General features: G+C 39.0%; 2 protein-coding genes across 2 annotated transcripts; one reads left to right on the plus strand and one right to left on the minus strand.

Moving 5' to 3' along the window:
- Positions 1–8,564: 8,564 nt before the first annotated feature.
- Positions 8,565–8,837, minus strand: LOC113898402 (keratin-associated protein 21-1-like). The gene has a single exon (XM_027551476.1). The coding sequence runs from the start codon at positions 8,835–8,837 to the stop codon at positions 8,565–8,567; it is 273 nt and encodes a 90-aa protein (XP_027407277.1).
- Positions 8,838–14,912: 6,075 nt separating this feature from the next.
- On the plus strand, positions 14,913–15,512 carry LOC113898408 (keratin-associated protein 21-1-like). Its single transcript, XM_027551490.1, has one exon. The coding sequence runs from the start codon at positions 14,944–14,946 to the stop codon at positions 15,199–15,201; it is 258 nt and encodes an 85-aa protein (XP_027407291.1). The 5' UTR covers positions 14,913–14,943; the 3' UTR covers positions 15,202–15,512.
- The last annotated feature ends 222 nt before the right edge of the window (positions 15,513–15,734 follow it).

A 15,734-nucleotide genomic window follows, 5' to 3' on the forward strand; every position in this document is an offset into this window, starting at 1 on the left:
CTTTGCATGAGGTGGCCAAAGTACTGGAGTTTCAGCTTTAGCATCATTCCTTCCAAAGAAATCCAGGGCTGAGCTCCTTCAGAATGGACTGTTTGGATCTTCTTGCAGTCCAAGGGACTCTCAGAGTCCTGTCCAACACCACAGTTCAAAAGCATCAATTCTTTGGCACTCAGCCTTCTTCACAGTCCAACTCTCACATCCATACATGACCACAGGAAAAACCATAGCCTTGACTAGACGAACCTTTGTTGGCAAAGTAATGTCTCTGCTTTTCAATATGCTATCTATGTTGGACATAACTGTCCTTCCAAGGAGTAAGCGTCTTTTAATTTCTTGGCTGCAGTCACCATCTGTAGTGATTTTGGAGCCCAGAAAAATAAAGTCTGACACTGTTTCCACTGTTTCCCCATCTATTTCCCATGAAGTGGTGGGACCGGATGCCATGATCTTTGTTTTCTGGATGTTGAGCTTTAAGCCAATTTTTTGACTCTCCACTTTCACTTTCATCAAGAGGCTTTTGAGTTCCTCTTCACTTTCTGCCATAAGGGTGGTGTCATCTGCATATCTGAGGTTATTGATATTTCTCCCAGCAATCTTGATTCCAGCTTGTGTTTCTTCCAGTCCAGCATTTCTCATGATGTACTCTGCATATAAGTTAAATAAACAGGGTGACAATATACAGCCTTGATGTACTCCTTTTCCTATTTGGAACCAGTCTATTTTTCCATGTCCAGTTCTAACTGTTGCTTCCTGACCTACATACAAATTTCTCAAGAGGCAGATAAGGTGTTCTCGTATTCCCATCTCTTTCAGAATTTTCCACAGTTTATTGTGATCCACACATTCAAAGGCTTTGGCATAGTCAATAAAGCAGAAATAGATGTTTTTCTGGAACTCTCTTGCTTTTTCCATTCAGGCATGACCTAAATCAAATCCCTTACAAATATACAGTGAAAGTGAGAAATAGATTTAAAGGACTAGATCTGATGGACAGAGTGCCTGATGAACTATGAACGGACTTAGTGACATTGTACATGAAAAAGGAATCAAGACCATCCCCAGGAAATAGAAATGCAAAAAAGTAAAATGGCTGTCTGAGGAGGCCTTACAAATAGCTGTGAAAAGAAGAGAAGCTAAAAGCAAAGGAGAAAAGGAAAGATATACCCATCTGAATGCAGAGTTCCAAAGAATAGCAAGGAGAGATAAGAAAGCCTTCTTCAGTGATCAACTCAAAAAATAGAGGAAAACAATAGAATGGAAAGACTAGAGATCTATTCAAGAAAATTAGAGATACCAAGGGAATATTTCCTGCAATTTGGGCTCAATAAGGACAGAAATGGTATGGACCTAACAGAAGCAGAAGATATTAAGAAGAGGTGACAAGAATACATAGAAGGACTGATAAAAAAGATGTTCATGACCCAGATAATTAGGATGGTGTGATCACTCACCTAGGGCCAGACATCCTGGAATGTGAAGTCAAGTGGGCCTTAGGAAGCATCGCTACGAACAAAGCTAGTGGAGGTGATGGAATTCCAGTTGAGCTATTTCAAATCCTGAAAGATGATGCTGTGAAAGTGCTGCATTCAATATGCCAGCAAATTTGGAAAACTCAGCAGTGGCCACAGGACTGCAAAAGGTCAGTTTTCATTGCAATCCTAAAGAAAGGCAATGCCAAAGAATGCTCAAACTACCGCACAACTGCATTCATCTCACATGCTAGTAAAGTAATACTCAAAATTCTCCAAGCCAAGTTTCAGCAATATGAAAACCATGAACTTCCAGATGTTCAAGCTGGATTTGGAGAAGGCAGAGGAATCAGAGATCAAATTATCAACATCTGCTGGATCATCAAAAAAGCAAGAGTGTTCCAGAAAAACATCTATTTCTGCTTTATTGACTATGACAAAGTCACTGACTGTGTGGGTCACAATAAACTGTGGAAAATTCTGAAAGAGATGGGAATACCAGACCACCTGCCCTGCCTCTTGAGAAACCTGTATGCAGGTCAGGAAGCCACAATTAGAACTGGACATGGAACAACAGACTGGTTCCAAATAGGAAAAGGAGTACATCAGGGCTGTATATTGTCGCCCTGCTCATTTAACATATATGCAGAGTACATCATGAAAAACTGAGAAAACTTGGGCTGAAGGAAGCACAAGTTGGAATCAAGAGTGCCAGGAGAAATATCAATAACATCAGATATGCAGATGACACCACCCTTATGGCAGAAAGTGAAGAAGATCTAAAGAAACTCTTGATCAAAGTGAAAGAGGAGACTGAAAAAGTTGGCTTAAAGCTCAACATAAGAAAATTAAGATCATGGCATCCGGTCCCATCACTTCATGGCAAATAGATGGGGAAACAGTGGAAACAGTGGCAGACTTTATTTTTTTGGGCTCCAAAATCACTGCAGATGGTGACTGCAGCAATGAAATTATAAGACACTTACTTCATGGAAGAAAGTTATGACCAACCTAGACAGCATATTAAAAAGGAGACACATTACTTTGCCAACAAAAGTCTTTCTAGTCAAGTCTAAGGCTTTTCCAGTGGCTATGTATGGATGTGAGAATTGGACTCTGAAGAAAGCTGAGTACAGAAGAATTGGTGCTTTTGAGCTGTGGTGTTGGAGAAGACTCTTGAGAGTCCCTTGGACTGCAAGGCGATCCAAGCAGTCCATCCTAAAGGAGATCTGCCCTGGGTGTTCATTGGAAGGACTGATTTTGAAGCTGAAAGTCCAATACTTTGGCCACCTGATGTGAAAAGCTGACTCATTTGAAAAGACCCTGATGCTGGGAAAATTGAGGGCAGGAGGAGAAGAGGATGGCAGAGGATGAGATGGTTGGATAGCATCACCAACTCAATGGACATGAGTTTGGGTAAGCTCCAGGAATTGGTGATGGACAGGGAGTCCTGGCATGGAAGAGGCCTGGTTCATGGGGTTGTAAAGAGTTGGAAACAACTGAATGACTGAACTGAACTGAACTGAACCAGTTCATCTCTATTGCATGTTGTAAAATGCCTTTTTACACATTATCTCAATTCATTTTCACATCCTCTTAAAATAAATAGAGTGGGTACTTGACAAACAAGTATTGGGAGAAAGATGCTGAGGCTCAGAGTGATTAAGTCACTATCTTGAAATCACACAGCAACTGAGTGTCAGAGCCAAGTTTTCATAGTCTTCTGCTAGTGAGCTCACTGCCATATGCTCCTCCTGGCCAGGCCCTCTCCTGCCTATGGAAGCAATATGCGCTGTGCTCTCAATAATCTGAACAGAAAAAGAAAAGTCTGAGAGTTCCTCTCTACATCTGCTTAGTGATTACACACCTCCACTGGTGGTAATAAATGCACAGAAAGACTTGTTTCCCACTCCCTTATCTGACTGGCCAGTTCCTACTCAAGCCTCATGTCTAGTGCCCCATCTTCTCAGAACTCTTTCCTGACTCTCACAACACTAATAACCTTCCTTATTTTATAACTTTCATAACACATGGCTACAAAAACAATTACTTCATTTCTTCTTTAAATCCTACTATGTTACTCCTACATAAAATTATGAATTCACTGAGAACTAGGCTCATTGAATGGATAGAGGAGAGATTCATACATAAATACCTATATCAGTTCAGTTCAGTGCAGTCACTCATTGTGTCCGACTCTTTGCAACCCCAAGGACTGCAGGACATCAGGCCTCCCTGTCCATCACCAACTCCCTGAGTTTGCCAAAATCATGTCCACTGAGTCAGTGATGCCATCCAACTGTCTCATCCTCTGTCATCCCCTTGTCCTCCTGCTTTGAATTTTCCCCAGAATCAGGATCTTTTCAAATGAGTCAGCTCTTTGATCAGGTGGCCAAAGTATTGGAGTTTCAGCTTCAACATCAGTCCTTCCACTGTACACCCAGGACTGATCTCCTTTAGGATGGACTGGTTGGATCTCCTTGTAGTCCAAGTGACTCGCAAGAGTCTTCTCCAACACCACAGCTCAAAAGCATCAATTCTTCAGCACTCAGCTTTCTTCACAGTCCAACTCTCACATTCATACATGACTACTGGAAAAACCATAGCCTTGACTAGACGGACCTTTGTTAGCAAAGTAATGTGTCTCCTTTTTAATATGCTGTGTAGGTTGGTCATAACTTTCATTCCAAGGAGTAAGCGTCTAATTTCATGGCTGCAATCACCATCTACAGTGATTTTGGACCCCAAGAAGATAAAGTCTGACACTGTTTCCACTGTTCCCCCATCTTTTTCCCATGAAGTGATGGGACCTGATGCCATGATTTTCGTTTTCTGAATGTTGAGCTTAAGCCACCTTTTTCACTCTCCACTTTCACTTTCATCAAGAGCCTTTTGAGTTCCTCTTCACTTTCTGCCATAAGGGTGGTGTCATCTGCATATCTGAGGTTATTGATATTTCTCCTGGCAATCTTGACTCCAGCTTGTGCTTCTTCCAGCCCAGCATTTCTCATGATATAATCTGCATATAAGTTAAATAAACAGGGTGACAATATACAGCCTTGGCGTACCCCTTTTCCTATTTGGAACCAGTCTATTGTTCCATGTCCACAGTATGTAGAACCCAAGGATGGTACTAAGTCTCCAGGGCACAGAGCAACATGTAATAACTAAAAGAAAAATAATCGAGAATGTCAGTGGTACTGAGAATAGAAACATTACAGTATACCTGTGTGTTTACAAATAAGTTTCTTCTCTCTATGGATGTCTAAATCCAAACCTACTCTTCCTTCTCTCTCGAAGCTACACATCTGAACTTTCTATTGCCAAACATGTAGGGGGAAAAAATGGGTGGCTTTTAAAAGTTTCATTACAGTTCAGTTCAGTTCAGTCAGTCATGTCCGATTTTTTGCGACCTCATGGACTGCAGCAAGCCAGGGTTCCCTGTCCATTACCAACTACCAGAGCTTCTTCAAACTCATGTCCATCGAGTCGGTGAGGCTATGCAACCATCTCATCCTCTGTTGTCCCCTTCTCCTCCTGCCTTCAATCTTTCCCAGCATCAGGGTCTTTTCAAATGAGTCAGTTCTTCACACCAGGTAGTCAAAGTACTGGAGCTTCAGCTTCAGCATCAGTCCTTCCAATGAATGTTCAGGACTGATTTCCTTTAGTCCAAGGGACTCTCAAGAATCTTCTTGAGCAACACAGTTCAAAAGCATCAATTCTTTGGCATTCAGTTCTTTTTATAATCCAACACTCACATCCATACATGACTACTGGAAAAACCATAGCTTTGACTAGATGGACCTTTCTCAGCAAAGTCATGTCTCTGCTTTTTAATATGCTCTAGGTTGGTCACAGCTTTTCTTCCAGTGAGCAAGCATCTTTTTCTTTCATGGCTGCAATCACCATCTGCAGTAATTTTGGAGCCCAGGAAAATGAAGTCTCTCACTGTTTACATTGTCTCCCCATCTATTTGCCATGAAGTGACAGGACCAGATTGCATGATCTATGTTTTCTGAATGTTGAGTTTTAAGCCAGCCATTTCATTCTCCTCTTTCACTTTCATCAAGTGGGTCCTCAGTTCCTCTTCACTTTCTGCCATTAAGGTGGTGTCATCTGCATATCTTAGATTATTTATATTTCTCCCACTAATCTTGATTCCAGCTTGTGCTTCATCCAGCCTGGCATTTTGCATGATGTACTCTGCTTAGAAGATAAATAAGCAGGGTCACAGTATACAGCCTTGACTTACTGCTTTCCCAATTTGAAACCAGTTCATTGTTCCATGTCCAGTTCTAACTGCTGCTTCTTGACCTGCATACAGGTTTCCCAGGAGGAAGGCAAGGTGGTCTGGTATTCCTATGTCTTAAAACATTTTCCTCAGTTTATTGTGATCCGCAGAGTCAAAGGCTTTGGCGTAGTCAATAAAGCAGAAGTAGATGTTTTTCTGGAACTTTCTTGCTTGTTCTATTTTATTTTATTTTTTTCAGTTGGATTTTCATTTATTTGCAACATAGGAACTTACAAAAGTAAAAAGTTTTAATGTATTTATTACTTGTAATATCATTAAAACCCACCAAATTCCTAGGAATGTATTTTATAAAATATATATAAACCTCTACACTAAAAACTACAGAAAATTATTAAGAAAAACTGAAGAAGATCTAAGTAGCAATTAGACAGATTAGACCCATTAGCATATTGCAAATGTATCAGTTCTCCCCATTTTGATCTATAAATTCAAAATCTCATTAGATTTTACAGTGCCAATTGACTGACTAGCACTGTCAATTGTTCCATTTTAAAGTTTTGTGTGTAGGGGGGGTGTTATTTTTGTTTATCTCACTCGCTTAGGTGTACTTTTCATAATCTTTCATAATCAAGAAGATTCCAATACTTGTTATTTTTTACAATAAGACCAATAAAAACTTTTATTGTACACTCAAATTTCAACAACAGTGAGATAAGTGGTAATCCAGTACTTTACTGAATGCCTTCAAAAGGAACTTTCATCAAGCTTCTGATTTATTTTCTGAGAATTTCAATACTAGGCATTCTTCCTTCAGTTGAGAAATCATTCAACCTTTTTTTTTCTTCTATTGATCACTGGTATAATCTTGTGACTCTGCTATGTTGAATCACGAATGATAGGCATAAAAAAAATATCTCCTCATTCCAATCATCATTATGCTTCAGTTTTCTTACCTTTCCTGTCCTCCTTGCAATTTGAAATTATAAGTTTGCTTCACAAATTCTCTACAGTAGACACTTTGCTTTTCAATGCCTCTGCCAAAGCAGAATTTCTGGCCACAATTCCCCTGGTTTACTGAAAAGTCTTCCATCTTTATTGCATTATATCTAAACCCTTTCACTCAAGCCTCTCCATACCTAATGATGCCTGCAGAACCACCTCTATTCTGTGCATCATGGAATAACCAGCTCTGGTTATAATACCTTGCACAAAAGTTGGGCTCAATTAATATTTCTCTAATAAAAAATTGATAGATTAAGTCAAATTTCTGTTCAAATATTTGTGTGTCATTTACAAACTTATAGATATTTGGATTGATTATCACCATTTTGTCATTTCACTGAGCTGAATGTCTCAAGTGTTCTTTAACTAGTGAAAGTATGAAAGTGTTAGTTGTCCAGATGTGTCCAACTCTTTGCAACCCCATGGACTGTAACCTCCCAGGCTCTTCTATCCATGGAATACTTCAGACAGGAATATTGGGTTAGATACTCATTGCCTTCTGCAGGGGATTTCCCAACCCAAGGACTGAACCCAAATCTGAGCTTCAGGCAGATTCTTTACTGTCTGAGCCACCAAGGAAGCCCTCTTTAACTAAGGGAGTCACAATGTTTCAGATTATGAAGGTATGTTAAGAGTTATTTTGTGAAAACTCTTTTCTAGATGTGTGAATTATCTCATACATGCCTAATAAATCATATTGTTACAAAACTTCATAAATTTTCTCCCATTTACACTTGCTACTACCCTTTCTTTGCGATTGACATGAGCTCATTTGTCATAAGTTCAAAATACCTCCCTGAAGTAGCTCTCTAATACAACTTTTACTGTCTTTTGCATTTAGCTATTTTATTCCCTCCACTCCAATTGTCAGTTTCAAATTATCTGAATTATTTATGCTGTTTGTTTTTCTATATGTACATGCTGGAATATAACACTGAAAGCAAGAAGCTTGTCTTTAATTTACCTACATTGCCTTCACTGTCTAATTTGAGACCCTTTCAAAAATATTCAAAACTGTCACTTAAGTGATTGAAATCAATTTCCTCAACCTCAGTATATGCAAATACATAGGCAATTACATCAAAACAGACATATGTGTATATTTCTATTATTACTTTTCTGTTGCTTAGTTCCTAATGCTCGTGTTCTTAATTCCTGTATCTAATGCTAATTCTCATGAACCTGGAGAGTGTCTCTTCCATTCTTTTAAGCTCTCAGGCCGTCTTTTGTCTACCTTGGACTTTGCATCAACTTCCTGAAGAAAGTGGCATTCTTCCTCCTCTTTGCCCTTTAGTTCCATCCTAGACACAGTGGGATTTACAAAGCACAGTTCAGAAATACTGGGAGATTTGTGCTTGGGTATGTGAGTGCCTGAGAACATAAGATACAAGAAACAGGTGGAGAAGACATTACTTCTGACACAGATATGAAAGAAATGTTTGCATTATATCAAAGAAGAGCTCAAACTTCATGCATCATGTTTGCCCAGTTTTCAACTGAGCCTACAATGCCTGGAAAAAGACTAATTCCCAAGCAAGTACGCAGAGATTTGATGGAAACAATGAACCATTTTTATTGAGAACAAGTGATTTTGTTAGGATCATCAATACAGTCGTAACAGAGAATCAGAGAATAAAGACTAACATTTGCAAAAGAGTCAGAGATACTACCAAGAAGATTCAGGGCTCAAAGAGGCCAATCTAAAGAGGGTATTTGCAGGTCAAAGCCTCTGTGAGGCATGTGATTTCTTGCAAGTGGAAATCATGGGTTATAAATCCTTGAATCGGCATTATCTTTAGATGCTTCATCTCAGAAGCAAAAAGGGCTTAGATGGTGATGTTCTAGAAGCAAGAAGAATAACATCTCCTGTAGCAAACTGGCCAATAGCTGCCATAGCCAGAGCCATATCCACAGCCATATCTGGTTCCGTAGCCACAGCCATAATAGGGGCCAAATCCACAGCCATATCCTGTCCCATATCCACAGCCGTATCCTGAGCCGTATCCACAGCCATATCTGGTTCCATATCCACAGCCATAATAGGGGCTGAACCCACAGCTATAGGTCTTTCCACAGCCGTAGCCACAGGAGTTGCCGTAGTAGTTACAACACATGTTGTCAAGGGAAGAGGATTCAGGTGAGCTGCAAGAGGCTGTTTCTGAAGTGTGTGTGTGTCTTCTCCTTCCCTTGGACCTTTATATACTGTCAGTAATTGGCAGGACATACCATTCATTCTCTGACACAGGCAGCAAATATGGAAGCAACATTATGAGCCAGTCACTGTTGACCAATAATGCTTTGCCTAAAATAGCTTCTTATTTTGGAGACTCATTTCATTTAAAGAGCATCATTTTAATTTTCCTCTGCCAAAGAATTTCTTACTAGAATCATGTGCCCAATAACAGATACCCATTTTCAAAACCTCTTATCATTTAATATACATTTTACTTTAAAAGGTTTGGGAGGAAATGTTTAAAAAATTCCCCTTAACTTTGTCTTTTTTATTTTCACATCTACCTCTGATTACTTGAAAACAAATATGTCTGTTCATTTTCTTGAATCATTGTAACTTCTTGCCAGAGTTCTCCACCCAGATACCTACTGCCCAATACCAATTGGCATCTTGTTGTAGAACTCAAGGATGCTCCTAATTCTCCAGGACACAGAACAACATGTAATAACATGTAACCAAAAGAAAAATAATCTAGAATGTCAGTACTACTGAGAATAGAAATATTACACTATAGCTGTGCGGTTGCAAGTAAGTTTCTCTCTCTATGGATGTCTAAATCCAAACCTACTCTTCCTTCTCACTCTAAACTAAACATCTGGACTTTCTAATGCCAAAATGTAGCCAAAAAAGTGTAGCTTTTTAAGTTTCAGTTCAGTTCAGTTCAGTTGCTCAGTCATGTCCTACTTTTTGCCACCTCAGGGACTGCAGCAAGCCAGGGTACCTGTCCATCACCAACTCCCAGAGCTTGCTCAAACTCATGTCCATTGAGTTGGTGATGCCATCCAACCATCTAGTCCTCTGTTGTCCCATTCTCCTCCTGCCTTTGATCTTTTGCAGCATCAGTGTCTTTTCCAATGAGGCAGTTCTTCGCATCAGGTAGCCAAAGTATTGGAGCTTTAGCTTCAGGATCAGTCCTTCCAATGAATATTCAGGACTGATTTCCTTTAAGATGGACTGGTCTGATCTCCTTGCAGTCCAAGGGACTCTCAATAGTCTTCTCCAACAACACAGTTCAAAAGCATCAATTCTTTGGCATTCAGTTTTCTTTATAGTCCAACTCTCACATCCATACATGACTACTGGAAAAACCATAGCTTTGAGTAGATGGACCATTGTTTGCAAAGTAATATCTTTGCTTTTTAATATGTTGTCTAGGTTGGTCATAGATTTTCTTCCAAGAAGTCTTTTAATTTCATGGCTGCCGTCACCATCTGCAGTGATTTTGGAGCCGAAGAAAATAACGTCTCTCACTGTTTCCATTGTTTCCCCATCTATTTGCCATGAAGTGATAGGACCAGATGCCATGATCTTAGTTTTTTGAATGTTGAGTTTTAAGTGCAGTTTTCATTCTCCACTTTCACTTTCATCAAGAGACTCTTCAGTTCCTCTTCACTTTCTGCCATAAGGATGGTGTCATCTGTATATCTGAAGTTATTGATATTTCTCCCAGCAATCTGGATTCCAGCTTGTGCTTCATCCAGCCTGGCATTTTGCATGGTGTACTCTGCCTAGAAGCTAAATAAGCAGGGTAACAGTATACAGCCTTGACTTACTCCTTTCCCAATTTAGAACCAGTCTGTTGTTCCATGTCCAGTTCTAACTGTTGCTTCTTGACCTGGATACAGATTTCTCAGGAGATGGCTAAGGAGGTCTGGTATTCCCATCTGTTTCGGATTTTTCCACAGTTTATTGTAATCCACGCAGTCAAAGGCTTTGGCATATTCAATAAGGCAGATATAGATGTTTTTCTGGAACTCTCTTGCTTTTTCTATATTAAAGTTGGGGGGTGTAATTTTTTGCTTATCTCACTTGCTTAAGTGTACCACTATCTTTCATAATCAAGCAGGTTTCAATACTTGTTATTTTTTACAATAAGAACCATGAAATCTTCTATTGTACACTCAAGTTCAACAACAGTGAGATGAGTGGTGATCTGGTACTTTATTGAATGCCTTCAGAAGGAACTTTCATCAAGCTTCTCTTTTCTGAGAATTTTCAGTATTAGGCATTAATCCTTCAGCTGAGACATCATTCAACCAATTATTTTCTTCTATTGATCACTCGTATAATCTTATGATTCTATGTTTAATAATGAATGGTAGGCATAAAGAAAATATATCCTCATTCCAATCCTCATTACGCTTCAGTTTTCTTACCTTTCCTGTCTTCCTTGCAATTTGAAATTATAAGTTTGCTTCACAAATTCTCTACAGTAGACACTTTGCTTTTCAATGCTTCTGCCAAAGCAGAATTTCTGGCCACAATTTCCCTGGGTTACTGAAAAGTCTTCCATCTTTATTGCATTATTTCTAAACCTTTTCACTCAAGCCTCTCCATACCTAATGATGATGGCAGAACCACCTCTATTCTGTGCATCATGGAATAACCAGCTCTGGTTATAATACCTTGCACATAAGTTGGGCTCAATTAATATTACTCTAATAAAAATTGATAGATTAAGTCAAATTTCTGTTCAAATATTTGTGTGTCACTTAGAAACTTATAAATATTGGATTGATTATCACCATTTTGTCATTTCACTGAGCTGAATGTCTCAAGTGTTCTTTAACTAGTGAAAGTATGGAAGTGTTAGTTGTCCAGATGTGTCCAACTCTTTGCAACCCCATGGACTGTAGCCCGCCAGGCTCTTCTATCCATGGAATACTTCAGGCAGGAATATTGGGTTAGATAGTCATTGCCTTCTTCAGGGAGTTTCCCAACCCAAGGACTGACCCCAGGTCTGCGCTGCAGGCAGATTCTTTACTGTCTGAGCCACCAAGGAAGCCCTCTTTAACTAAGGGAGTCACAACATTTCAGATTTTGAAGGTATGTTAAGAGTTAGTTTGTGAAGACTCTTTACTGGATATGTAAGCTATCTCATACATGCTTACTAAATCATATTCTTCCAAAACTTCATGGACTTCTTTTCCCCCTTTACATTTGCTACTGTCCTTTTGAATCTTTCTTTGCAATTGGCATGAGATATCACAAGGTGAAAATACCTCCCCGAAATATCTCTTTAATACTTCAATCCTCACTCTCTTTCCCACTAAACTGTTTTATTCCCACATCCCAACTGTCAGTTTGAAATTATCTTAATTATTTTTTATTTTCTTATTCTTCACCTACTAGAATGTAAACACCGTGAGAGCAGGACATTTTTCTTTAATTTTCTACTTTGTCTTCAGTGTCTAAGATGAGACCCTTTCAAAACTACTCAAAACTGTTTATCAACTAAGTGATAGCAAACAATTTCAACATCAATGTATACAAAGAAATACATTTGCATTTCCATCAAAAGAAGAAGATATGATAGAATAACATGTATTAAATGATAATCACAAAAATAAATATATATAGCCAAGAGGGGAAAATAAAAAGGAAAGGGAGATAAAGGGAATAGAATTTATTGAGTAAAATTCCTAACCAGAACACTAAATAAGTATGAAACATAAGGAAAACATTATGTAAAAATAGGTAGGCCTCATTTTAGAAAGAAGAAATTTGCATTTAGACAATTTAATCATATAATCAAATGTATTTACAGTATATGTGGCTCTCCAATGTTTGACTATATGTTTGATTTGATTCATCCATTTTTATGGAAGAATATTGGAGTCCAAATTATCAGGACTGTACTCAGAGCTGGTTTTTCAAGGATGCACAGAACAGGAGTTGTCTTTACTGTTTAAACCGGTATAAAGAGATCTGAATGGAAAGGTATTAGAAATAATGCAATAAAGATAAAAGAGTTTTTCAGTAATCCAGGGATACTGTGACCAGAGAATGTGTTGGCTATGCACTGTAAAGTAACGTTGTCTGTACCAGAGAATTTGTCAGTAGAATTTATAGTTTTTGAATTTTCAAGGCAGACTGAAAAGGTAAGAAACTGAAGGATAAGAAAAATGGAATGGGATTATATGTTTTTATGTTTATGGTTAGGGATGAAACAGCAGAATGTTCAGATTAGATCAGTGACCAATATCAGAAAAATCGGTAGAATGATTTCTCAACAGAAGGAAAATATCTGATAATGAACTTCTCAAAAATTGAAGTTGGCAGCCTTGTGAGAATCCCTGTTAAAGGCATTCAGTAAAGTACTCGATCACCACTTATTCCTTTGTTGTCAAATTCAAGTATATCCAGTGGAAAGAATGATCTTGACTTTATACTCCCTTCCAATTCAGATTTCATGGTTGTTGCAGTGAAAATAATCTAAATTTTGGAGTCTGCCAGATTCTGAAAAAGTTGATTGAAATAAAACATAGAAACCAAGATAAGCAAAAAAAAAAAAAAAAGAAAGAAAAAAATGCCCCCCTACCCCAGCAAACAAAGCAACATGACTGAATGTTTGGTCATGAAAGGTTGAATGTTTGGTATGAAGTTACATTTCAAGTAGTGAGGCAAGACAGAGTTTTAATAAACTTTGACAAGTGCTTTGACATGCGTCTGTGCATAAGAGCCAGGAGGTGCTGGGGGTGGTGGCTTAGTTGCTAGGTCATGTCAGACTCTTTGCAACACTTTGAACTGTATAGCCCGCCAGGCCCCTTCTGTCCTTGGGATTTCCCAGGCCAGAACACTGGAGAGGGTTGCCATTTCCTCCTCCAGGGGATCTTCCAGACCCAGGGATCAAACCTACATCTCTTGCATTGCAGGCAGATTCTTTCCTGAGCCACTAGGGAAGCCCCAGGACCAAGAAGAGGATGATCCAGTTCAGACAATAACACGGAGGAAAGGCATCTCACAGGAGCTGATTACAGATCTGAATTTTGATGTACAAATAGATTTTTTTTTAAGCCAAGAAATTTGGTGGCAAGAAAAATATTAACAGCAGAAGAAATGTTACGCATTTCCCTCTTTACATGTCAAAAAGGTAAGTGTGTTAGAGAGGATTATTTAGAAGAAAGGAGACATATTATATTGTAAAGTCACAATGAACATTTTTGTAGAAGGTTGAGAACTTCTGATTAATGTACATATGAATAAGGATAAAATTGAGTTTTGTGGTACTTGATGTCATGAATATACTAGGAACTGAAGATGGGCTTTTGCTGTAAGTATCAGAGTGACCCCACTTACCTTTAGCCTTTGAACTAAATGTGTAAGGAACAGTAGTGATAGAAAAGGCAAGAATGATTGAGGGAGGGGAATGGACTAACATCTCATAACACAAAACTCTGATAAGGCTTAATGTGAAAAAAAAAAGAGTTTCTGGTCTAACTGAGGACTTCTGATTCTTCAGGCAAATAAAGTTGGTTAAACTGTTAAAGTCTCCTCAATGGTGAGACTCAGGTAGCTACAAAAAAGAGAAAAAGAGGGCTGCCCACGTGAACAGGACCTTCCATTGCCTGGTGCATGGAAGAAGAAAATACAAGAAGGAACACATGCAGCATACTGTCTCCACGCCTGTAAGTCTTCACTCTTCCAGGGAATGGACTTCGTTTACTGATCAGATTCTTAGGATTTGAGGAGAGTCGGACAAGGCAGGGGGTAAGGAATGCAGAAAGGGTAGGAGAAAACGGACAGGGAGTTGCAATGATTTAGGAAAGGAGACAGGAATATTGCTTTTCCTGTGGTCAGAAGCAGGTATTTTGGAAAACTGAGAGAAAAAAGGAGGCAAAATCATCTGACATTCCCCAACAGGCTTGTTTTATAAGGTATCTGTTAAATGAGAGGAGATTTTGAAAATGATCAGCTTTGGGTCACACGATTCTACTAAGACAGTTTGTCAGCAGAACAAATTAAAGTGAAGCTCTTAAAATGAAACAGGAGTCGCCCAAATAATGAGCTATTTTAAGCAAACTTTAGTGATTGTCAGTGGTGACGTGACTGGCTCATAATGTTGCTTCCATATTTATTGTCTATGTCAGGGAATGAATGGTATGCTCTGCCAATTACTGACAGTATATAAAGGTCCATGGGGAGAAGACACACACACTTCAGAAACAGCCTCTTGCAGTCTACCTGAACCCTCTTGCTTTGACAACATGTGTTGTAACTACTACGGCAACTCCTGTGGCTATGGCTGTGGAAAGAGCTACAGCTGTGGGTTCAGCCCCTATTATGGCTGTGGATATGGAAGTAGATACGGCTGTGGATATGGCTCAGGATACGGCTGTGGATATGGCTGTGGATATGGGAGAGGATATGGCTGTGGTTATGGAACCAGATATGGCTGTGGATATGGCTCTGGCTATAGCAGCTACTGGCCAGTTTGCTACAGGAGATGTTATTCTTGCTGCTAGAACATCACCCTCTTAGCCTAGTGTGCTTCTGAAATGAGGAATCTAAAGATAATACTGCTTTGAGGATCTGTAACCCATGATTTGTACTTGCAAGAAATTGTATGCGTGACAGAGGCTTTGACCTCCAACTACCCATTTTTAGATTGACGTCCTTGAAGTCTGAAGTTCAATGGTGATATCATCTGACACTTCCAAATGTTAGCCTTTCCTCCCTTAATCTCTGAGTCTCTCTTATGATTGTGTTAATGATCCTAACATTCTAAAGCTTGGATAACCCCTTTTTCTCAATAAAAATGGCTCATTGTTTCTAACAAATCTCTGTGAATTAGTCTTTCTTCAGGTGCTATGGCCTCTTTTGAAGACTGGGCTAAGAGGTTGCTTGAACTTTGAGTTCTTGGATATAATACAAGCATTTCTTCTTGTATTTGCATCAAAAATAATACCTTCTCCAAGTATTTCTTGTATCTCACATGCTCAGGCACTCACATACAGAAGCACAAATCTCACAGTATTTCAGAACCATGCTGAACCAT

Source organism: Bos indicus x Bos taurus, chromosome 1, assembly GCF_003369695.1.
Source record: "Bos indicus x Bos taurus breed Angus x Brahman F1 hybrid chromosome 1, Bos_hybrid_MaternalHap_v2.0, whole genome shotgun sequence".
In the NCBI taxonomy this organism is placed as follows: domain Eukaryota; kingdom Metazoa; phylum Chordata; class Mammalia; order Artiodactyla; family Bovidae; genus Bos; species Bos indicus x Bos taurus.

What these genes read in the sequence shown, in the direction of transcription:
- LOC113898402 (XM_027551476.1), bottom strand. Translation starts at nt 8,837, where the DNA reads ATGTGTTGTAACTACTACGGCAACTCCTGTGGCTACGGCTGTGGAAAG.
- LOC113898408 (XM_027551490.1), top strand. Translation starts at nt 14,944, where the DNA reads ATGTGTTGTAACTACTACGGCAACTCCTGTGGCTATGGCTGTGGAAAG.